A 24,294-nucleotide genomic window follows, 5' to 3' on the forward strand; every position below is an offset into this window, starting at 1 on the left:
TTTCCAAGTTCGTTCAGATGAATAAACTTCAACTAGACTTCTTAAAACTCTATTGGAGAATATATTCAAATGGAGTAGAAGGGTTTTCAGCATTTGCCCAGTGTTGCTTAGGGACCCCATATTAACATTGCTCTAGAGGGAAATGCAGGAGCTGCATGAGATTGAGTAAAATTATATTGACCCAGATGTGGAAGGAGAATTAAAATAAACAAGCCACAAATATCATTTTATTGCCAATTTATCTGATAGTGTGAAAAGTAAAGGCAAAATGTACAATTAATGTTCAATAAATATTTTTAGTAGGTGAAATGTGAAAAAATAGTAATTTTAACTGACACTGAGACAGAAAGAGAGAGCTACAAAACAATGCAAAGGAACTCTGCCATTCACTAAAAAAAAAATATGAATTTTACAACTTAGGAGAGTAGATAACTGTGTACCAACTGCTATAAAACATATGAGAGAAAGCAATATATGTTATGAAAATTCAGAAGATCGGAGCTCATATTGGGGACATCAAGAGAAGGATTCATGAACTTAGTATATACTTTAAGACTTGAAGGATGAATAAGATTTGGTCAACAAATTATGAGAAAAAGACATGGAAGGAATACTGTGAATAAAGCAACTGACATGGAAGTTAAAGTGTATTTTTGTGGATTAGTTAGATGGTTGGAGTTGGTTACATGAAGTGAGATATTAAAGGTAAGCAAGCTGGGGTCAACACATGGTACTTCTTGGGTGCTAAACTAAAGGGCAGTCAGTGAAGAGCCAGCTCTTTATTTTAAACAAGGTGTGCTGTGTTCCCAGCCAGCCTCACTGCTATGGCAGTGGCCAGTAGCAAAGGGGTTGCATTTTTAATAAATGTGTATTCCATCACAATCTCAATTATATTATTCATAAGAACGAAAACACTAATTTGAAAAAACCAGCAACAAATAAAAACATATTACATGTATAAATTAACTTTACACTCTAAGACAAAAGTGATAAATATATAACAGTTGAGGTTATAGTAAACAGCATCAGTATATATCTTTTCCATAGAAATAAAAAAGGAAACAGCACTATACTCAACACACTAAAAAGTATTAGCAGGAAACGAGAACTTTTGGTAAGTCTACAAAGCACAAACATTTAGTAGGAGATATGTGGTGTAACTTTCTAGAAGATACGTAGTTAGTAAAACAAACAAAATCAGTGTTGTTTACTACTTGTCTGGCATAGATCATTCTTAGGCATGGGAAGAAGCTTAAGATCCATTCTTAAGCATGGGATTGAGACTCTAAATATGTAAGAATTTGCACCAGAGTTACCAGAAGATTATACATGTTTATGCAAGTCAAATACCTTTGGTTTTGTAATTTTAAAATGTTGAAACTCTTACCTCTCACTACAAGGTCAGCTGAAGCTGAAGAATTGTCCACAATTGTCTGGGCAGTGCATGTGTACCTTCCAGCATGTTTCAGCTGCGCGTTTCGGATTAGCAATTCCCCATTGGAATCCAGCTGTTAGCAAAAACAGCAATTATTCAAATCAGTACATTTTTCACCAATTATGTGGCATTTAAGATCCAAGAGGTAGTTTTTTCCCCTAACAAAATGAACACCACTTAAAGAATGTGTTTTAGACATGCTAACTCTATGTCCTTGCTCTAGGCTTCAGTTTCTCAACTGAAAAATAAAGTGAATAATTTATTGATAAGGTATTTTTTAGCTTTCATATCTTTAACATTCTATTATTTCCACAATCAGAGGGTTATATCGAGAGAAACTCAAGGGATGAAACTATTTCATTGATATCTCTTAAAGAGAAATATTAAGGTCTAATAAGTGTCAATAAGTTTTAAGTATCAATGAGTACAAACAAATACTATATGGTTTGGAAGAATGATTGATTTGGTTTCACAAAGCTGATCTAATTGACTAGTTTTAATATGTGCCACAGTTCATTTTACAAAGATACTAAAAGTTTGCAGAAATTGAGAAAATGTACAATTCCACTAACATGTACTCTGTTGCCAAATTATAAGTTCTGTGAGGACAAGAGTATTTGTTTTGTTCAATGCTCTATTCTATTGCCTCCAAGAGTGTTCAACACATATTTTTGAGTCTTGAGGAAATTTTGCTTGTGATGATGAGACACCATTTCAATGTAATTTCCAAAAATAGCTAATAGTTATTCAATGCCTACTCTGTACCGGGTCCTGGTCTGTGCAAGTATATACATACATACATACATACACACACACACACACACACACACATATATACACACACACACATATACACATACATACACACATACAGGCACACACACACATACACACACTTTTATTCAATTCTTTTTTGACAACTGCCCTATGAGATAGGTCTTATTATATCCATTTGATTAACAGTAAAAGTTAGACTTAAGGAATCCAAGTAATTTAACTAAGATAACTAAGGTCACTCAGCTTGTATGGTAGCAGGAGCATGTCAAAGTTCATATTAATTATCTCCAAGATATTTTCTTAGAATGAAAACTTGGAAAATTCAATTTTTAAATGGACATTTGGTTTTCCTATGAATCAAAAATATTGATTTACTATTTCAGTGATAAATATCTAGATACCTATGATGTATCATGACTGTACATGGAGTGAATGTTTTGCTTCACCATAGGTTCTACCAATAACCTCTTCATATATCATGTTCCCTCCAGTTCTTGGAAAACATTTGGGTTTGCAACCCTTGCTGGATTAATGAGGTTAAGAATAATAGCTGAGAGAGCATATTGGTATAGTTAGTTGGAACAGAATATTAATATCTCCATATAAAGAACTGATCAGTGGCCACACACCTTATTCTTTGATATTAGCCAGTCTTAATTTAATGTCGATTGAGATCTTCCAGTCCCTTGAGGTATAGATTGGTCAAAAATTGAAACAGTTCCCAAGATTTCTACAAATTCCTGGAATAGGGGAGTTTTTTCTTCTGTCCTCTTGGTCTGTTATTTATTTATTTATTTTTGTCACACCAGGGAGCTCCAGACTAGAAATTCAGCACTTTCTCTATTTTATCAGAAAACCAAATAGCATGAAGTCTTACCTAGTAAAGTGAGTTTACTGAACAATTGAAGGAGCTGGAACTGGTTATATCAAAAAAAAGGTAGGGTAAATCAACCTTGAAAAGTATCATCCACTGCATAATTCTGTTTTTAAAAGTCCTGTTGGCCATAAATTTACTGGGAATTTCCCAGTAACCTTCACCTCTCCCAGTGCTCTGCCATCTTGTTGGCAGCCACTCCTACTACCAATCTCTTACTTCTCTCTTCTTTTCTCTTCTTTCTTTTGGAAATAAATAATTCTTATTTTCTCATATTAAGCTGTTTGATTGTTTGATTTTTACTTGGGTTCTGACAATATCTATTCTGTTTTTAGTTTTTCCATTTCTTCATTTCTTACTCTTCAATCAATTCTCATCTGAGTCCACTGCTTGAGCTCATCTTATTTGACTTCTTGATAGCATTTGGCTTTCCTTCCTCAAATACTCATTTTTTTCTAGTCATCTGACTTTCCAGGAACTTCTAGGACATTCTTAACCCCTCCCTTTCTTCAACTTTCTCATAAACTCATCATAAATTCTTGAATTTATCCATTCTTTCCATCACTACTGCCTCTTGTCCAAACTACCCACATCTCTCACCTGAACCCCTACATCTTATTTGATCACTACTTCCACCACTGTTCCACTCTATTCTTTTCTCTATTGGTTACCTAGAATAACCTTTTAAAAATGCAGCTGGGCCCAACTCACTTGTCTCCATAAAAGCAGATAAACTGAAACCTTTAAAATTTCCCTTTCCTGGGACAAAAGCCATAGCATTATTGTAGCCAACTTGATTCCATTCTCTAGGCTCTCTCTGATGCTCCAGCTCACCTAGTGTGCCATCTCACTCACACTCTGCTCTCCAGGAAGAACATTCTCTTTTTAGGACCACAAATGTATCTTGTTCTCTTCAGTCTCTGGTTCATCACATTGTCTTGTCTTCTGGAATTGTGATTCATACCCCTCATAACCTCAATACCCCCTCCCCTATCACCTTCACCTCTACCCAATACCAGTTGAAATCATTTTCTCCAGCAAGTCTTTCCATTTTCTGTGGACTAGGCAGGTACCCTTTCTATATTTTATTATGCTACCATGAAACTTCTGTCATATTACGTATCGTAAGTGCAGTTAAACACTTTTGTGATTATGTGGTTGAAGTTGTTCTCCCTGGCCGACTATAAGTTTGATGTGAGGAAATACGTCTATTTTATTTAGCAGACATGTTGTATCCCTGTGTTATATATGTATACAGCTGTATGCGCTGTCTTCTCAAGTCCAGCACAGTGCCAAGCAAATAATCACACTAAATATGCCTTGTTTGAATGAACGTGTCAAATTGTCAAGAATTTTGGTATCTGCTCTTAAGATAATATGTATTCACTTCTTTTCAGCTACATTCAGAATTATGTTAGCAAGTACATATAACCCATGACAGTGACAGCATTTACTAAACAAATAATGAGGCTTTTCTTGTGTGAGAGTGAAGTACACACACCTTCAGCCTCCACAGATTACCCCTGCACCTAACTCCTGTGCCCCAGCCACAGTGAATAGGGTATACTTTGCTATGTGTTCTCATGTCAAAACTTTGTATATATCACTTGCATTGCCTGGATTGCCCCACCTCCCACTTCCATTACTTGGCTATGAATGTTCAACCCACATTTTGGATACCCCTCCCATATCTGAAATTGTAAGGCTGGATTAGTTATTGCCCTTTGTACATTTTCATTGTAACTATTCCTTTCTACTGTAATCGTGTCACTGTTGATTTCTTCCACTAGACTGTAATTCCTTAAGGAAAGAACCAGGTCTTATTTATTATTACATACAAAGTACTTAATGTAATATCTGACATACAAGAGAATTCAACAAATATTGAATGATACATCAAAATAATCTAAAGTGTTTTTATTAAATAGACATTCTTTCAGTAATTTCAAATGGTTTTTTCAGGTAAGATAATGATAATGTTATGAGATAAAATAACTGACTTGAGAAAAACTATTGCTATCCATATCTATGAGATAAACTACCAGGAATGATATATTTCAAATATCTATACACTATTTTCATAAGAAAATAGAAAGGTTATTGGGAAGGTGTGAAAATTTATACAGAAAACAATATCACTAACATACAAGAAAACTGAACTTCTAACTTTTCCCACCCCTATGTGTAGTAAAGAGTTTAGCCTTGCCCAAAGAGAGGTCTTGCCATTGCCCTCAGCTTCTAGAAGGTAATCTCTATAATATCTTTCTTTGCTTGGGAAGTCTTGGGTCATACAGGATAGTCCAATCATATGATTTAGAATAGGGGTTAGCCACACCTCTATAGTCTTCAAGCTGGGGCTGGTCATAGAGTAGGAGTTGGGTCATACTGGAAAATCCAACCATGTGATTTCGGGCAAGAGTTAACTACACCTGTAGAGTCTTAGAGAAGGGCCTGGTCATGCCACAAATAGGACATTTTGACTTAGAGTAGTGTCTTCGATTCATGTGGTATCAGTCAACCCAGAGACTGAGATTAACCATGTGAGCAATGAGTCCATCAATCATGTCTAGTTGATGAAGTCCCCCCAAAAACTCTGGACAGAAAGGCTCGGTAAGCTTTGCTGGTTAGCAGTACTTCAAGCATACTGTCACACATCAGAGCAGTCAGAGTAATGCATTTTAACTGCACGGGGAGAAGACAATAGAAGCTCTGTGTTTTGTACTTCTTGACTCTGCCCTGTGTGCTTTTTCCTTTGGCTAATTTTAATTTGTATCCTTCTCCTGTAAGAAGCTGTACCCATGTATATAACAGCTTTAAGAGAATTCTGTGAGTCCCTTCTAGCGAAGCATGGAAACTGAGGGTGATTTTTGCAACCCCTTGAACTTGCAGTTGGTGTCAGAAGTGAGGGTGGTTTGGGGGACTGTGCCCAACTTTGCAGCTGGCCTAACTTCTTATACTAAATAGAATTCATCTAACAAAGGAGGTAAAAGATGTTATTTTATTACTTATATTAAAATTTTTTTTGAGATAAGCAGAGAATAAGATTCATATATAGAGAAGGTAAATATGAGTTTTTCTTGATCTATCATAAAAGTTAATTGACATATATGTCTAAGTAATTTTTAGTGAGGAAAAATAAAATATAAAATAATTATTGTAAAATAAAATAAACATTACATATTTGTTAAATAGACTGTTTTGATGTATCTTGACATCCTTAATACAAATGCACTTGATACTAAATATTCAATAATATAAATGTATTAAGTAAAATCTTTCAAACTATTATGACACAAAATAATAGTTATATTTGGAAAGAATAATGTCTGCATACAAGTAAAAAGCACTTTTTTGGTATTTATTCATTAAATGAACTCAGTACTTTGGTTGCTTTGGTGTCCAGTTGAAAGATAACCCTGTTACTAAACTCCCACTATTTCAATGAGCCATGTCATTAGATTTGAATTTTCCAAAAAATCACCTTAGCAATTTAAAATGTTTCTTCATTCAACTTTACAACAAAAAATTGAGGGCAGAAAGTAATATAAAAATAAACATATTGTGGTATCATAATTGCCCTTCTAAAAATATTTATGTGATGTATCTAATCTTCTTTCTTTCTTAATGAAATTGCTATCTTTTTTCCCTAAACTCTCTTTGAAACATGGTGCTGTTTATACATTCACTTATTTTATTCTGACAGGAATAATGTGGTCATTCTTCTTGTACTGTCACATGTAATAAAAAGCACAAACTTTTATATCCTAGAATACATTATATTAAATTTATATTTATTAATTTTTCACAATGAACTCTTTTACGATTTTTAATTAAACTACTCTAAAAGTTTAATGTTAAACTAGTTTGAAAATTAACTCTTTTATCGATAAGTCCACTTGCATAAAGCAGTAAGAAGCAACTGTAATGTTTATTCTCACTGGTTCTACATTTGGTGAACACGTAGCAATAAAACTTCTCAGAAGGAAAGAAGAAAAAATATAAAGTATCATTCCCAATATAGTTGTGTATGTATGAAAGCACTCCTAAAGTTTTTATAAATACTACTAGCACTTTCCATACCTCAAGAGAAGTTGAGGTTCTCAGTGGTTGGCAGAACGCTTACAAAGCAAGTAAAGATCATGGGCCTCAGCACATTCTAGCCACAAATTAGATACAAATGCTCACTATATTTTTACTAAAAGCCACAGCTTGGCTCAATTACAAAATTCCTCCCTTCAGATGAGGAGAGTTGAATCACATACTGGAAATTGTGATAGCAAAGCTCAGGGATGTTCCAAAGTGTATATGTGGTTGACCACTTAGAAGTTTCCCAAGTTTAAATCAAAAGACTTCCAACGTATAAATAGCTAGCCCTCCCTTCCTTCACCTTCCCCCGTAAGCTAACTGCAAAATTATTTCTGCAATGTAAATGAGTCTCAGTGATGACGCTGTATTAACAAATTGAATTAATCTTAGTGAACAAAGAAAGATTCTATATGGTACAGAAAAGGTCTAGATAAAACTTAGAGCTCATAATTGTCATTTAAATAATTTGTTCCATTCAAGTTCAGAGTAAAGGGAGAGACATAGATGTTTGGAAAGAAGTGCATCCTTTAAAGAATATGTTTCACAAACATAAAAATTATTAAATATCTCTGATATATGCTATATCCATGAAATAATAAAACTTTTCTTCTTTACTTTTGGCTTGTTAGAGTAGAGAAAGCAAAAATAATATAGCAAATATGTCATATCCGACTGCAAACATTACTACCACCACCAACTCTACTAACAGCAGATATTTAATTAGGGTTAACTAGGTGTCAAAGGTTGTTATAAATATACATGCGAACTGACTTACTCTATATAACAAGCCTATGAGATATGTCCTATTTTTAGCTGTATTTTACAGAGGAAGACATAAAACTACTATAACTATAGCCACTAATATTACTAGTGTCACTATTAATACTACTAAAACTGCTACTATTACTATTAAAATGGCTACTATAACTTCTATTGTTACTGCCACTACTGATACTACTATTGAACGCCTCCTATTACCAAATCTAATTTACTGAATGTTTTTTAAATGTCTAGCAATGTGCTAGCTACTTTACATACATTTTCTTATTCAATTTCTGTAATTATATTTATAATTTCATAGCCCTAATAATGAAACTAGGACTATCTCCTTTTCACTTCTGAGTTCCAGAAGTAACACTACCCAAGGATTTACTATTAATATTCCCATTTTAGAAGTAAGGACCTTGAGATTTTATATTAAGCTACTTGTGGAAGGCTCCATAGGTAATATAGAGCCCTAGTTTCACCAAGTCAAGCTGTTTCCAAGGTAGTGCTTAATAGGTCAGATAACTGGATTTAGGTTCAGTGTTTGGTAAGTAGATGTGGTGCTTCTTAATATGTGATATGTTGTTATTTTACTTATTTTTTTGCTATTTAAATTTTCAAGCATAAGTAGAAAGAATAGTACTATCACCATCTATAAACCAGCCAACTAGATTAACAATTGTAAACATTTGCCATATTTGCCTTATCTAATTGTCTAGCAAACTAGCTCTATATTTACTTCTCTCTGTCCACTATCCGTCTTTCTGTCAAGGACTGAACACTTGAAAAATAAATTCCAGATATTATGATATCAATACTAGTCAACTCATCAACTCATCAGCAATTTCTAAAGACATTAGCTTGAATCTCAAAAAATTGAGGTCATTCTGTTACATAATCACAAAACCATTTTCCTTTTCTTCTTCTTCTTTTTTTTTTTTTTTTTTTTTAATTTTGAGACAAAGTCTCACTCTTTCACCCAGGCTGGAGTGCAGTGGCACAGTCTGGGCTCACTGCAACCTCCACCTCCTGGGTTCAAATGATTCTCATGCCTCAGCCTCTCGAGCAGCTGGGATTACTGGTGTGCACCACCACCCTAGGCTAATTTTTGTATGCAAAACCATTTTCACACATAACATAATTAACAGTAATTCTCTAATGTTATCTAGTTTTTGTTAGGGTTATTTTAAGAAATGCATCAATATTAAGATTGAGTCAAAAACATAAATAAAATGACAAAACAACTTATTAAAGTGAAGTGATGTCATTGGACATACAAAAAAATAAGTAAGGCAAGTTGTCCAGGATAATTTCTAAGATTACTAAGATAATTACTAAGAGTGTGCTTTCATATAAATTAAGAGTAGAAGTGTTGAAAATCTCTAAATTTGGCTATTTTTGTATGTAATAAACAACGAGAATGACAGCTGAAGAGTCCAATTTTGATCAGCTGGCCATTTTAAATGAAAACTCAAAAGACCATTTTCTTTGAGGTTTCTCCTAAGCATTTTGAATGATGGACAAAAACATCAATGCCTTTGATTTGGAACCTATGTTTTAGAGTTGAAATACAACTCATATATCATTTAATTTATAGGGTTTTCAAGTTGGTTCCCATTAGCTTTAGAGTTCTAAAAATCTTCTTGGACCACTTTGTAGAAAAAAAGTGATCAGAATGGACATTTTGGGGATAAGAAGAAGTGAGAGACCCTGTGGATAAGGGTCTTGGCTATGTAGTATCCTCCACAGACACACAAATACACACAAACACACACGCACACACAATTTCATCTTCAGTCAGGGCAATCTCATTTTCATCTTTTGTTTATATACTGAGGTTCTGATTTAAATTGTCTTGCAAAAAGGATTTTGCTGCTAAAAACCTTTTTTACCGTTGATTTTGGAAACTTTTGATGTAGCCCAAACTCTTCATATGACAGAAGAGAAGCCTGAGGCTCAGAGTGACTGTTTTGTGCAATGTCATGTAACTCATCAGTGGTAAAACCAGAACAAATGTCCAAATCTTTAGATCATGTTCTGTTCTTAAGCACAAACTGAAAAAATTAGATATTTTTTTAGGACTGCAACCGCTAATAACAAAGTAGCATATTTCTAGAATGCTGTAAATAAAACATCGAAGTCCACCATGTAAACTCATAAAATGTTTAAGACACCAACATTTTACAGGTTTATTTACACCTCTTTATATTGTCTGTGTTTTACAAGCATAAAAAGCCAGAATAAGTAATGTGGAGATGCTTAAATATGTGTGGAGTTCTATGTAAAAGGTGTGTCCTTAAATTTTGATGAATTTTGGCAGATGCCTCAAAGCCTATATATATATATATTTAATATACATATAATATAATATATATAATATATTTTTATATAATATATATTATATTATATATTATACATAATATATATTTTATATATTATACATAATATATTTTATATATTATACATAATATATATTTTATATATTATACATAATATATTTTATATATTATATTATATATATATGCTTAATTCCATTCACCTGGCATTCTTATATATATGCTTAATTCCATTCACCTGGCATTCTTATCAACAAATGCTTAGTAAGGACTATGAGAAGTTAGGCTAGAGAGTGACATCAGCTAACATGGTCTATACAGGGGAAGTGTGATGATCTTAAAAGAAGCTAGCCCAACTGAAAACACACCCAGGAACATAGATACCTTCCTTCGTTTAACACTGGTAAATAGCAAATAAAATATAGCAGTTAGGTATCAGTAAAGGTTTATTAAGGTAGTAAAAAGGGGATCAGAAAAGTTATATATTCATACAGAATGAAGTATGATAGAATTATCTAATTAACTCTTTTCCAACTAACTACTGATAAGAAAAATAGAGCAATTTGACATCGGCTGAATGCTTTTGTATGTTTTGTGTGTCACAAGACTATGCCAGGAGCCTGTATACTTTTTATGTATTTCTCCCTCTTTTCCACTGCTCATCAAAATTTAAGAGTCTTAAATTCAAGAAGCACATAAAACCCATCCTCTACTACTTAAACTATTTTGGATATGCATTTTGAAAAATCTAGTTTCTTTTTATTCGTGTCCCCAATACTCTCAGATGCTCAAAACAATATAACATCTCTTTGTTTCCAATACATCATGCTTAAAACCTTGCAGAGGCTAGTCCCAGTATTGCTAAGTCTCTTTTTTAATATATTTCTTGAGGACATTTCTCAAGCTTGGTTCTATTGATAATTTGGGCCAGATAATACTAGGTTTTTGGAATCTGTCTTGTGCATTATAGGATATTTAATAGCTAAACAGAGGCAACACACACACACACACACACACACACACACACACCCTCTCAACACCTCTACAGTTGTGATAACCAAAAATGTCTCCACATGGGACCAAAGTTACAATACTTCAGGGCTTCCACAATCTCCCTGTGGCTGCCTCGTATCCTGCTCTAATTTTTTTTGGCTCGAATCTGATTCTTACCAAGGACTATTGCCCAACCGTCCTCGTTTTCTCCCACATAATTCTGGATAATCTTAACCTTCTTGTTCAACAGTGAATACAGGCCGGGTGCGGTGGCTCATGTCTGTAACCCCAGTGCTTTGGGAGGCCGAGGCTGGTGGATCACCTGAGGTCAGGAGTTCGAGACCAGCCTGGCCAAGATGGTGAAACCCCATCTCTACTAAAAATACAAAAAAATGGTCAGGTGTGGTGGCAGGCACCTGCAATCCCAGCTACTTGGGAGGCTGAGGCCAGAGAATTACTTGAATCTGGGAGAGGTTGCAGTGAGCTGAGATTGCGTCATTGCACTCCAGCCTGGGCAACAACAGCTAAACTACGTCTCAAAAAAAAAAAAAAAAAAAAAAAAAAAGAAGAAGAAAACCCACAAAAACAGCAACAACAACCAAAATAGTGAATAGAGACAATGAAATATTTAAAAAATAACAAATTGACTTCTGTTTTATCATTTTTCCTCTCTTTTTTCTTGTCTTGCAGAAACAAAATTTCTGTACAAGATCACAGCATGATCTAGTTTTAAATACATATTTGTAAAATCTAAAGACCTTTTTTGATATGTTTAATAAAATTTTTCTTAACGTTTGGGTGAGAAATCTATCTTCTTCTCTCTTGAATGGTATTGCTTATGCACTCAGAAAAAAATGCACACCCACATACCTGCAAACACACACCTAGCACACCTGTCTACAGGGGATCATTAGGAATTGCCAGGAACTTCATAGTTAGACCACTTGAAACTGTGTAGACATGACTTACAGTGTATTGCAAAGGTGGCTAACAGTGTAGGGAGAATGAAGTAATTTGGGCAATCTGAGTGAGCATACAAGGTTCATTAAACCAGATTAGAGAATAAAATGTGAGTTGAACAGTATTGCCTTGTAGAGCATCAAATACTTACGGGAGAATTATTTAAATAGACACAGACATGAACATTAACCAAAAGATGAAGAATCGAAGTGGTGGAGATTACAGGGTTGGCAGTCAGGCCACCTGGTATCAAATCTTCTGTCAGCCTCTAGCGACTTGTATGATTACATGGGACCAGTTACTCAACTTTTCTAATACTCACTTTCCTCACTTTGAAAACTGAGAAAATCACAATAATATGCACTCCACAGAGGATTTCTGTGAAGATCAACTGAGAAATATGTGAAAAACATTTAACCCAATTCTGTCTAAACAGTAAGCCCACAATAAATGTTGGCTATTATTACCTCTTCACTGCCTTCAGCAATGAAATACCCAGATTTTTTTTTTTTTTTTTTTTTGGTCTCAGTCTGAGTATCCAGCACAGCAAGCAGTGCAAGTATTAAATTGTGAAAAATGAGATCTGTGGCTTAAAAAAAAAGAAAGAAAGAAAGAAAGAAAAACTAGCTAGCAAAAGCTTCTGGAATTTCCAATGGGGGATGATTGCTCTCTTATAAAAAGTATTAATAACCACTTATATACTTTATTCGTGTCCCCAATACTCTCAGATGCTGTGCCAAGTCTCTATATGCACTCTTTCATGAAGTAACTAGTTTTTCAAACCCAGTGAAGTAACCTGAATGAATTAAGTGAATGATTAATCATGTTTTACAGAGGGAAATTCTGAGGCTTAGAGAATTTTAATCCCTGGATCAGGGTCACCACATAAGAGGTGAGAAAATGAAGCCTAAAGCCCAGGTTGGTTTGTGACACAATCTCTGAACAATTCAAGTGATATTTATGAATTCATATAAGACAGGCAATAATGTCCCACAGTATTACAAATTTAACATGTATTTGTAATAAGAGTAATACATATATGTGTGTGTGTATATATATATATATAAATCTGAGGCTTTGATACAATAAGATATTAAAGCAGTTTATCTGCCATTCTTTTATTTTGTTGATGTAATATGGCAAATGATCATAAATGTTTCAAGTCCAATTATAAAGTGGCTCCTGTTTTGGCTTTCTAATTCAATAGCTACTTAATCCCTTAGAGTAAATACAAAAGGCAGAGCCATTTTATTTATTCATTTAATGTATAACTTTTCTTGTTCCAGGAAAGACTTAAGACAATCTATCAAAAATATGAATTTTAAATATCTCATTTTATTCCTCTTTCAAGGTGGCACCTAACCTGTAGAATTTTTCAGTAGCCCTCAATTTTTGACATTCACTTTGACACTCATATATATATATATATATGAAATAGTGACAATCTCCAGAATTGGAAATTTTAAGGAACTCATGTAATTAACTAAGATAATGGCTCTAAGCAGGGAATGTTGTTAAACAGTTGAAAGAAAATGACCCAAAGTGAATTTCAAAAATTGAGGGCTACTGAAAAATTCTACAGGTTAGGTGCCACCTTGAAAGAGGAATAAAATGAGATATTTAAAATTCATATTTTTGATAGATTGTCTTAAGTCTTTTCTGGAACAAGAAAAGTTATACATTAAATGAATAAATAAAATGGCTCTGCCTTTTGTATTTACTCTAAGGGATTAAGTAGCTATTGAATTAGAAAGCCAAAACAGGAGCCACTTTATAATTGGACTTGAAACATTTATGATCATTTGCCATATAACATCAACAAAATAAAAGAATGGCAGATAAACTGCTTTAATATCTTATTGTATCAAAGCCTCAGATTTATTAAATTTCTGCTTCGAGCTTGTATTTTTAACATCCCCCATGCATGAGTTCAAGTTCCAGTGGAACATCTGACAATTATTACATATTAATATAATACTCAGGAAAATTTTAGATGTTTAACTCCTTAGTGTTTTTCTATAATCAGTACTAGGTGTGCAATCACTGCCTTAAAATTGAAAGTTACATTAAAAAATACATTAATCCCAAAGTTTTACATAAAGTAGGATTGCTAAATACAAAGACAGTGTTATTTTTGCTTTTTTGGTGTTCCCATTAAACTCTTAAAAGAAATATACATCTTTAAAAATGTATAGTTACATTTTTCCTAATAATTACATAACTTTAATTAGAAAAAAATATAAAGAAGACATTTAAAAATCACCTATAATCTCACAATTTATTCATAAGTAGGAGCAAATGCATTTGTTTAATTTCATGAAGGAAAAGAAGTCCCAAATTACACCAGGCTGTGAAATTTGAATCCTTATACAAGGTTGCCCCTTAGTGGTTAAAATCAAGAATAGCAAGCTAAAATCAGTGCATACTTAATTATTGAATTCAATTTATTATTGAAACTAAATTGGAAAATAAAAAGTTAGGTTCTTGAAATAAAAAGTTTAAAATTTGATTTCCCTATTCCTTTTTATTATTAGTCAGAACTTCCTGTATTAGTTTTTAGCAATGAAAATTGTTAGAACATGTTAATTATGTTGGTTTTGTTAACTGTAATAGCTACCAAAAAACATTTACATCTGAATCTTAAACTCTTGGGGTATCATTGGTTTATTCTGGGCTGGTGTCCGTGTCTATTTCAGTGTTTTATTTAACCTAGTGCCTACAACTGTGTGTGCTTATGGCATGTGCTTAGTACATATTCTTAATGAACAAATGCTATTCAATTGTTGAAATATTGGGAGAACTACATAAAATACCAAATCATTATTTAAGAAACATATATATATTCACTAAGATTTTCATAGGAGGAGCCACTAATTCTGAGAATGATCTATTAACAATCCTAGAAGCAATTAATAGCAGTTAGGACTATCTTCCAAAAGGTGGATCAAATACTTATAGCGTTTTTACTTAAATTTTGCATGGCATATTGACCAGTGAAGTTTAACTTTGTAGTTTGCCTTAAAAGAGAAGGAAAGTGCCAGGGATAGCTTCATTAGTCTTGTGTTGGTTTGAAAGATAGAATTCAGTTTCACTATTTATTTTAAAATGATTCTTATCCAGGCTTTTTAAAAATCGAGATAATTGAATGCATCTGTCCATCTACGAAGTGCTAAACATGTGCATTTGATATTCTGATTCAATTAAGATGCTTATCTAGTCAGTTGAGTAGGTTTGCTCCCACTGTCAGATCATTATTTGATGGAATGAACTGAAACCTGAGGTGGTGAGCCTGCGGTCAGGACTCTGCTCTGGATTAGCTGAAGGGGTAACTATGTGAATCTCTGCAGCTATCATCTGAAAAGGGAGAGCGTGCACTAAGTGGCCACAAGGTCTTTTACATTTTTATGGTCTAATTTATTATTTGTTTCCTAATTAGTATTCCAGTTATTTCTTTGTTTTCCTGTTTTTTTTTTTTTTTTTTTTAAAGGGGACTGGGATCTATTTTTCTTTCTCTTTAAATTCCTTTTTTTTTTCATTTTCTTTTTGCAGTCATTATTTACATGTACCAGCACAATGTAATTAGTATTTTAAAGAATATAAATAAGCTCTAAATATGAAGTTTCAGTTTAGGGCAATTTTTGTCTGCAAATTTATTTACATAGACTTCATTGCAGCTATTAGTTACTACTTTACAAACTATGGTTGTGGAACTTCTAGACTTTACTTTTGAAATTATTCAATTTATAACACCAAAGATAATTCTTTCAAATTCAGAAGCCTACTTTTTGAGAAAGTAAGATCCCTGTTTAGCTTACTTTTTTCCTTTAAAATGAATAAAACCCAAGTTGTATTTACTTTTCTTGCAAAATAAAATACACTTTAAATAAAGTATTGGAGATTTTGGTGCCAATTTGACTAATTTTGGGCATGTGCAAAATAGTTTCAGATCTATAAGGAAAATATATTACATGGTATATAATGTCAAAATACAAAATTTACAGTTCTCTGCCAATTCTCAATTGTTATTCTTTAAAGTATAATTTTGGTTCAGAAACTGAAAGAGTATTGGTATGTTTACTAGAGGTGTACAGTTGTAGCTAGATCAGTTAAATTACAACTCTTCTAAAGCTAAAAACATAGCTGGACAATATGAAAGCATAATATAATAATGTGGACATATCAATCTTCAGATTTTATGGGACTTAAACAATCCTAAATGTCCTACTGAGTTCATTTGTGCTTCTTTTTTATATTAATAACTGACTTCTAAAATAAAAGTTTTCCTAATTATGCCTATGTTCTAAATATGTCCTTAGTCTTCCAAATGTTTGCTTTTCTAAAGAAGAGGCTGATAGGGCCAGTGATTAATTTACTTTTTAAATACACTGTAACCTAGACAGCCTACCAAGACACCAATGATGTTCCTACACAAGTTGTTTTGCCTGCATTACTTCTCAGTCTTTTCCCTCTATTTTATTTCTTTCTACACCTTGACTCTCTATATCACTATGTTTAACTATAAGACTTGTAGAATGTAACACCTTTCAATTCTTAAAATATAGCCATTTAACCCTCTTCAAATCACATAAACTAATTCTCCAAATTCTCCAACATATATAATTTTGTCTCTTTCTTACTCTTAAAGCATAACATAAATGCTTTAAGGTCATCATTATAACAAAGATTAAGTTCTATGCTCTTCATTTAAAGTAAAAAGGAAGGCACTAGAACCAAGGGCACATATATACTGATGTAATACACATAAATTGTATTAAAATTAAGGGGGAGATCATACCTAAAGCCCAATTAATATTAATTGATTAATATTTCTACCAAAATCCTCAGGGCTAGCCATTTTAGAAAGATTTAGCAGTACAACAGTTAATATAAGGAGAGCCACAAAAAGCTTTTTTGCCTGCTTTTTGGTCTCATGAAAAACAAAGATGATATAAAATGTAATTATAGTAATAGAACTTTCAATGCAGACACATAGGAATCACTGGGGTGTTAATAAGATGAAACTTAAAACACATACCATAAAATTCCTCTGGTAGTGAATATTCTCTTTGTTAAAATCGATCACATAGCCATTGAAGGACCAGACAAATGTGAGATCCAAGGCAGGATCAAAGGACGCAGCACACTGCATGGTGGCGTTTTCTCCAACTGTGATATCGGCATTAATTGGGGCCAATATAATTCGCGTGGGATCTATATATTTTTAAATGTAAAGCACAATTCAAGAAGATATAAGACACAATATTATCTGGTATATTAAGATAATAACCAATATGTTTTTATTTGTGCAAAATAATAAGATGTTTTCACTTCCGAATTCCAAGAACAATATCATTAAGCGAGAAACTTGCCTGAAATTCTTTTGAAAAAGAAACTTACAAATACATCGACTGTTTAGATGCTTAGTGCTGAATCATGTTTTTTTAATACATTAGAAATTAAGCACCCTCAAACATTAACTTACCTGTGATAACAAGGGTTCCAGTGCTATTAGCTTTCCCTCTGTTATTTTCTGCAAAGCATGTATAGATACCTCCATCATTCCTTGTAATGTTATTGATTTCCAAGCTACCATCTTCCCAAATGAGTATTCTAGTGAAATAAAAATATATATGTCACAAACCTGATTTAGTAAAATACATTATGTCTTAGATTACAAACACTAATATTTTTCAATTATTACATTCTATATAAATCATGCGACCACAGACATTTTTGTAAGATGACAAATTCTAGCCTTTAGTTAATAATATTTTTTCTCATCATTGACATTTTGTTTTGGAAATCCACTTTCATCTTTTTCTTGAACTATTGCTGTAGTCTTCTAACTGAACTTCCACTATGGGACAGGCTGAAATCAGTCATAGGCCTGAAAGAAATGAGCCCAGGTCTCCCAGAAATGTAACCTCAGGACTTCAATTCAGACTAGGAGGTGAGGACAGATTGCCATTTCCATGGCTACAGAGAAATATAAATGTATTTTATTTTTAGAAACTTTAAAAAATATTTTAAAACCTCCTTAGTAACAACTTCTGGAACAAATTAATATTTAGGAAATTCTTCTTTGAACAGAAACTAAGTCTTTCATACTACACATATTTCCCTGTCTGTCAGCCTCTTCCTCAGGGGATGGACACTAAAAATTCACTAAGTTTTATTGTATAGAAACTCACACTTAGATTAAATATTGAATTGCCTGTCATTGGATTTTTTACTTTCTTTAAATAAATAATTTTCAAAACTAAATTATCTTTGAAAGTTTGCACAAAACATGCAAACGTATATCCATTTTAAGGGCAAAGTCTGATAAAAGAAGCAAAACTATCTACCTTACTGATAAAAATCTTCATATAAGAAAATAACAAAATTTCCACTAACATTATAGTCCAGGATTTCCTTTCCTTTCTTGAACAATCCAGTCCTGACTTGAAGCTCATTTCAGAATACTTTTTGTTGTTGAAGGAGAAATGAAGTATCAAAATAATATAATGATAAAAGTAATTATTTAAGATTATGGAAGCTCTGAGAATATGCCACTCTCCAACTCTGAGGAGTGTAATTTATTCTCTGTCCCAGACGCCGTACTCAGAAATCCATCACTGTGTTTATTCAAAGCCACACATTCCACAGGCTGTTCTTAGCCAATGACTGACCATGGGAGGAATTTTAAACCAGGCCTGCTCCTGGAAGACAGCAAACTCCTCTGATATGCATTTTTGAATGGAAGACTTTCCAGTGGCATGACCATACTCTCTTAGAAGTGCAGCGCAGTCCAAGTCATTTCAACACAATCTTTTTTCCTTCCTTCCCTCTGTCCTTCATCTGGGATCAGACCTGTATCTCAGTAAAATACTTTTCCAAGCCTCCATCAGCTTCCTCTCTATTTTCCCTCCCATGCATTGCCATTAATTAATTTCTTACATACCTAATCTTCCTGGCTTCAGCTTCTTGGAGGACACATATTAACACAGAACCAATATTAATGGGTCACACTTTTTCTCACTACCCTCTAGTATAAATCCTCAGCCAAGTTCCCATATCCCTCTCATTTAATTATTTTTCAAGAAACACAACAAAAAATATAATGAAGTAGCAGTGGAAAAAACGATGATTCTTTCTTAAATCATGCTAATATTTTTAGCTTACTTATGTTAGTTTTCAATTGATCTTTTACCATCTTTAAAGGGTATACATAATTCCATGTGTCATTCGTCTCATTTATACTTTCAGGTACTTTGCCCTTGAGATTAAAATTACTTTTTAATAAAAATATTTAGAAAACCTGATTTTTTTGTAATAATTCTCCTTATTCTTAAAGTAATATAGACTAAACTCTCAAGATCTTATCCTTATTTCCAGATACTATGAAATAGATCAGCTGTCAAACAAACTAGGAACAATCTGGTCTTTAACCAATTGGTCACTTATTGTTGCCAAAATTACTCCAGAATAACCTCTGGAGTAGAAAAGACTAATGAAGATCCCTTCCTATAAGTGGTTTAAATAAAAGTGACCTTAGAGCTAATAGCAATCCATTGAATTTAAATTAGCAACTAACTTAATTCTGCTAATTACAAAGAAATTCTTCTGCAGAAAATATATCATTTGAGCCAAAAATAAAATCATAAAATGAGAACCTAATTACTATTTATCAAGATACATAGCTTCTTCCAAATATCATATAAACCACTCTTTAGGCACTAACCAGATACAGAAATAACTTAGTTACGTGGAAATGGTGTTTATAATTATATTCAGAAGAATAAGATTATATTTATGCTTAAAGACCAATATTTAGTTAGTCCTTGTGTATTCTTTTTCAAAATAGACACCAAAATTTTTATGTTTAGCTTTTTATACATCTTATTTTACAATTCAAATATATTTGCATATGAATACTATATCTACTATTAAATGGTATTTACACTGAGATAGTAATGGGTTAAAGTACTAAGTAAAAATTAGATTTATAGACTCTTTAATCAAGGAAATAATGCAATTTGATTTCAAAGGCATTAAAAATATCAGAACACAATCAAACTTGTAAAATTTCAGGAGCTAGATCTTTCTCTTCTTTTTTTGAACACATATTGATATTTAGGAAAAACAAGTCCATGAAACATAGTTCTGGGAAATCCTTGGTTGAAGAGGTCCATGACATGGGTCTTCATCAGAATCAGAAAAAGATTTTATTATCACGGAGGAGAACTAATGGTTTGTCCATTGGGGAATGCCCTGCTCTAGGCTGTGGAAGGAGTAAGCACCTACACATGTAGCTGCCCTTTGATCATGGTCTCTGCATTGCTCATTGTCTGACCATTAATGTTTCAGCGGCAAATTGAACAAATGGACTTTTCCTTTAACACTTCTTGTAGTATCATTTTGTTAAAATCTTAACAACCCTGAGGTCAAACATATTAACTTTAAAAGTCAGTGTGTTCAGGGAAGCCCCTGATGTCCCTGCCCTCTTGCCCCATTCCATAAACAGCCGTGCCTGTGCTCATCCTAAATAAGAGGGCTGTGCTGGCATATTCTCAATTTGTATCAATGTCTTACAACTTCAAGTTCTAGTTTAGATAGCATGAATATATTTTTTCAGAAGGTCACTTTAACTTTACCAAGCTTTAGACACATCAAAATATGGATGATAATTCCCACGTTACTTTATTGGGTTACTGTGAAGAAAATAATGTATTTTCTACATCTGAGTAATAACAGTCTTTCAAATGACAAAAGTGATCCTTGTCCTCCCTTGTTTAAGACTTTAAACAGATTTATATTACTCTTAGATGAAGCCCAAGCCCCTTAGCATAGAAAACTTTGTCATTTATGATGTGGCTTACTATGTCTCATCTCTTAAAAGTCTCCTCCATTTTCCTCTAAAGACAAATCACACTGATTTCAGTTTCTGCAATTTCTTACACATTCTAAACTCCTCACCATAGGGCCTTTGTGCATGCTGCCCTCACATTCACATACACCCTCACATACACCCTCACATACACCCTTAAGCCAACCCACACATCCCATCCCTCCCATTTCCCATCCTGGCTTTCTCCTTGTCATAATTTTTGCACTCAATATTACTTCTTCTAGGAAACATATAAACTATCCAGTGTGGCTTTTATACAAATAATCTATATAAGTTGTACACTGCTTTTTCATTTTGTCCCCAAACCACCAAAACATTGGTAGATGGTCGATTTATAAGGAAGATGATGATAACATCTTGTTCATTTTGAGATAGGAAGAGATTATTTGCACTTTGAAATCACCTTTTTATTTTTCTACAAAAATATTTAATAGGCTAACTGCCCAAAATTCAGTTGAATATGAATGGATATAGATGCTAGATGCCTATACCAGGGGCAAAATATGTTAGAGAGATCCTACTTTATTTCCCATTGTTTATTAGCTGTGTGACATTGGGCAATTTATAACAACAAGACAACAAAAAAAACACCTCTGAGCTTCAATTTTCTAAATTCCTTATACATTATAGAGTCCTGTTAATTAAACCTTCATTATAATAGATACTGACAGGGATAGGTATTTCTGTCCATCTTAGAACTACAGGATCTTCTGTGAAAAAAAAATTCAGAGCAAAAAACATTTTCATTATTAACATATAAACAAGTCTTCTATAAAATAAACTTTTTCAAACAGATTTTGCAATTGGATTTCTAGTTTCAGCACTGACCTGCTGCTATTGACAAGCCACTCTGTCCCTTTACTCCATGAAAACTTTGGTTTCGGGGCAGCTTTAGGTTTGCATTCAATTATTACCCTTCCACCTTTAGCAGCCAGGATCTTTTTCTTCATAGGATTCATTTCAAAAGTTGGAGCCAACGCTAAAAAGAAAACAAATTGTTATCTTTCTCTTTCTGTTTGTAAAGCCTAAACATTGCTTCTGTGTTGTAGAATCTTTTATTCTCCTTTAACAGTTAATGGAAAGGATTAATCTCAGTAAATATGATCAGCTGTCACCAATAGGCATTCTATACCTAATGCTTTGTAACTTTTATTTAATAACTTTGACTTATAAAATTCACCCAATTCAAATGTACAATTCTTGATGATAACTGAATTGATTATTAGAAACTTTAATTAGAATCCAGGCATGGGTGGCTCACACCTATAATCCCAGCAGTTTCAGAGGCTGAGGTGGGCAGATGGCTTACCCAGGAGTTTGAGAGCAGACTGGGTAACGTGGCAAAACTCCATCTCTACCTAAAATACAAAAAAATTAGCTGGGCATGTTGGTGCATGCCTGTAGTCCCAGCTATCCAGGAGGCTGAGGTGGAGGATCACCTGAACCTAGAAGGTCAAGGCTGCAGTGAAGCATGATCGCCTCACTGCACTCCAGGCTGGGCAACAGCGTGAGACCCTGTCTCAATAAATAAATAACTTCAATTTCAATCAAATGTTTTATACACATTTACCTTAAAATTAACACTGAATTCAGTTGCTTTGACTCAATTCCACAAGGAAAGTAAAGTGAAAGGCTGGAAAAAATTGACCAGCATTATACACACTGACATATGGTCCTAGTCAATCCTCTAAACCACATGTTGAATGAACTACTCCCAGTTTATAAATGAGAAAATTGAAATCTATTAGGATTATTTAATTTGGCAAAGGTGCCACAGGTAGTAATAAGTGGGAGTCACATTTGAATCTAGGTCCTTCTGTTTCCAAAGCATGTACTTTTCATTAAACAATGCAGTCTCTCCTTCTTTATACAATTACTGAGCGTCATCTGTATGCAAACACCCTGCAAAATGCCAAAATAATTGGAGTCCTGCTTTCAAGACCTATCTATAAACAGCTATGGGAATAATGGATCTAATCAACTAATTAAGGAGTACATGATCATTTGTAGTTCATCATTACCTCCAAGTACAGAGCAATAATTATTAGAACAGAATACAGAGTCTTAAAAAAGGTTACTTCATTGGTGGCATGCTCTGACTTTCCTCAGCATCCACACATTTAATCCACTGCTCACTCTCCTCTTCCCTTGGCAGACTCCAAGCAGATTTCATCCATATATTTCAACACATTACGATCATCCGTAACTATGTACTTTCTGGAGGCTTTTCTAGGCCTAAGCATATCTTCATCTGGGTTTTGACTCTTCATCCTCTGGTCTGGTCATTCTCAAAATTATCTTTGTATTAAAATCATGTGGGGATCTTTTTAAAGTGTCCATTCATTAGGTCTGGGGTGAGCCTCGGATTCCGCACTTCTAAGGTGCTCCTAGGTATGGCCACTGCTGCTGATGCTCTGAAGAAGCCTTTTGTTGTGGCAAAGATTCATTCTATTCCATTGTTTCATTAGTCTGAATTATGATAATTAGCAATAAATAAATCAGTAAGCAACCGACATATGTTGTACACCTAACACAATACTGGGTATCTTGTGTAGGCTCAATAAACATTTTGTGTGATATGACATATTGCTTTAACAATGTTTAACAGAAATTAGAAATGATACTGACCCAAGATCTTCAACTCAGCATTTGCATAAATGGCTCCATATGTGTTTTCAGCTATGCACTGATACATTCCGGCATTTTCAAAAGTCACATCATACAGTCTTAATTCCCCTTTATGATACTGAAAAGAATAAAATTGAAACATATTCTCAATGAACTTTAATAGAAATACTTTCACTTAGGTCTGGGTTTGGTTGTCTTTTTATTTAGATACATTATGTTCATCTGCCCCCACTGTTACCTAAGATGAACTGAGTGGGATTTTCATGGCATGGGAAAGGAAAACCCACTTACCATGCCCAAAGGCTCTTGTTCTATTCATCCTACAGAGCTGAGAGTCCACCTTTTCCCCTCTTGGACCAGCTGGGAGATTACAGTGGGAAGGTAGAGAAGAATCCCACTGCTGCTACTTGTCCCCAGGGCCAAAGGTAGGACTTAGAGCTTCACTCTTACCTCTGTCTCTGTGGGGTACAGGAAAATAGTGGCAAGAAAAAGAGGACAATATCAGGTATTGGAGATGGATGAGTAGGAAGAGGGTGGAAAAGTGGAACAA

General features: G+C 33.7%; 1 protein-coding gene across 3 annotated transcripts in view; it reads right to left on the reverse strand.

Annotated features, from left to right (window-relative positions):
* CNTN1 (contactin 1) overlaps positions 1-24,294 on the reverse strand; it is a 164,595-nt gene that overhangs the window by 110,935 nt on the left and 29,366 nt on the right. For all 3 annotated transcript variants that reach the window (XM_509005.9, XM_016923638.4, XM_003952220.6), the window contains 5 exons: positions 23,745-23,862; positions 21,945-22,095; positions 17,709-17,836; positions 17,262-17,437; positions 1,388-1,508 (listed from right to left, as the gene is read on the reverse strand). In XM_509005.9, coding sequence (XP_509005.2) covers positions 1,388-1,508; positions 17,262-17,437; positions 17,709-17,836; positions 21,945-22,095; positions 23,745-23,862 — 694 coding nt within the window. The remainder of the gene's footprint in view (positions 1-1,387; positions 1,509-17,261; positions 17,438-17,708; positions 17,837-21,944; positions 22,096-23,744; positions 23,863-24,294) is intronic.

Source organism: Pan troglodytes, chromosome 10 (assembly GCF_028858775.2).
Source record: "Pan troglodytes isolate AG18354 chromosome 10, NHGRI_mPanTro3-v2.0_pri, whole genome shotgun sequence".
Taxonomy (NCBI): domain Eukaryota; kingdom Metazoa; phylum Chordata; class Mammalia; order Primates; family Hominidae; genus Pan; species Pan troglodytes.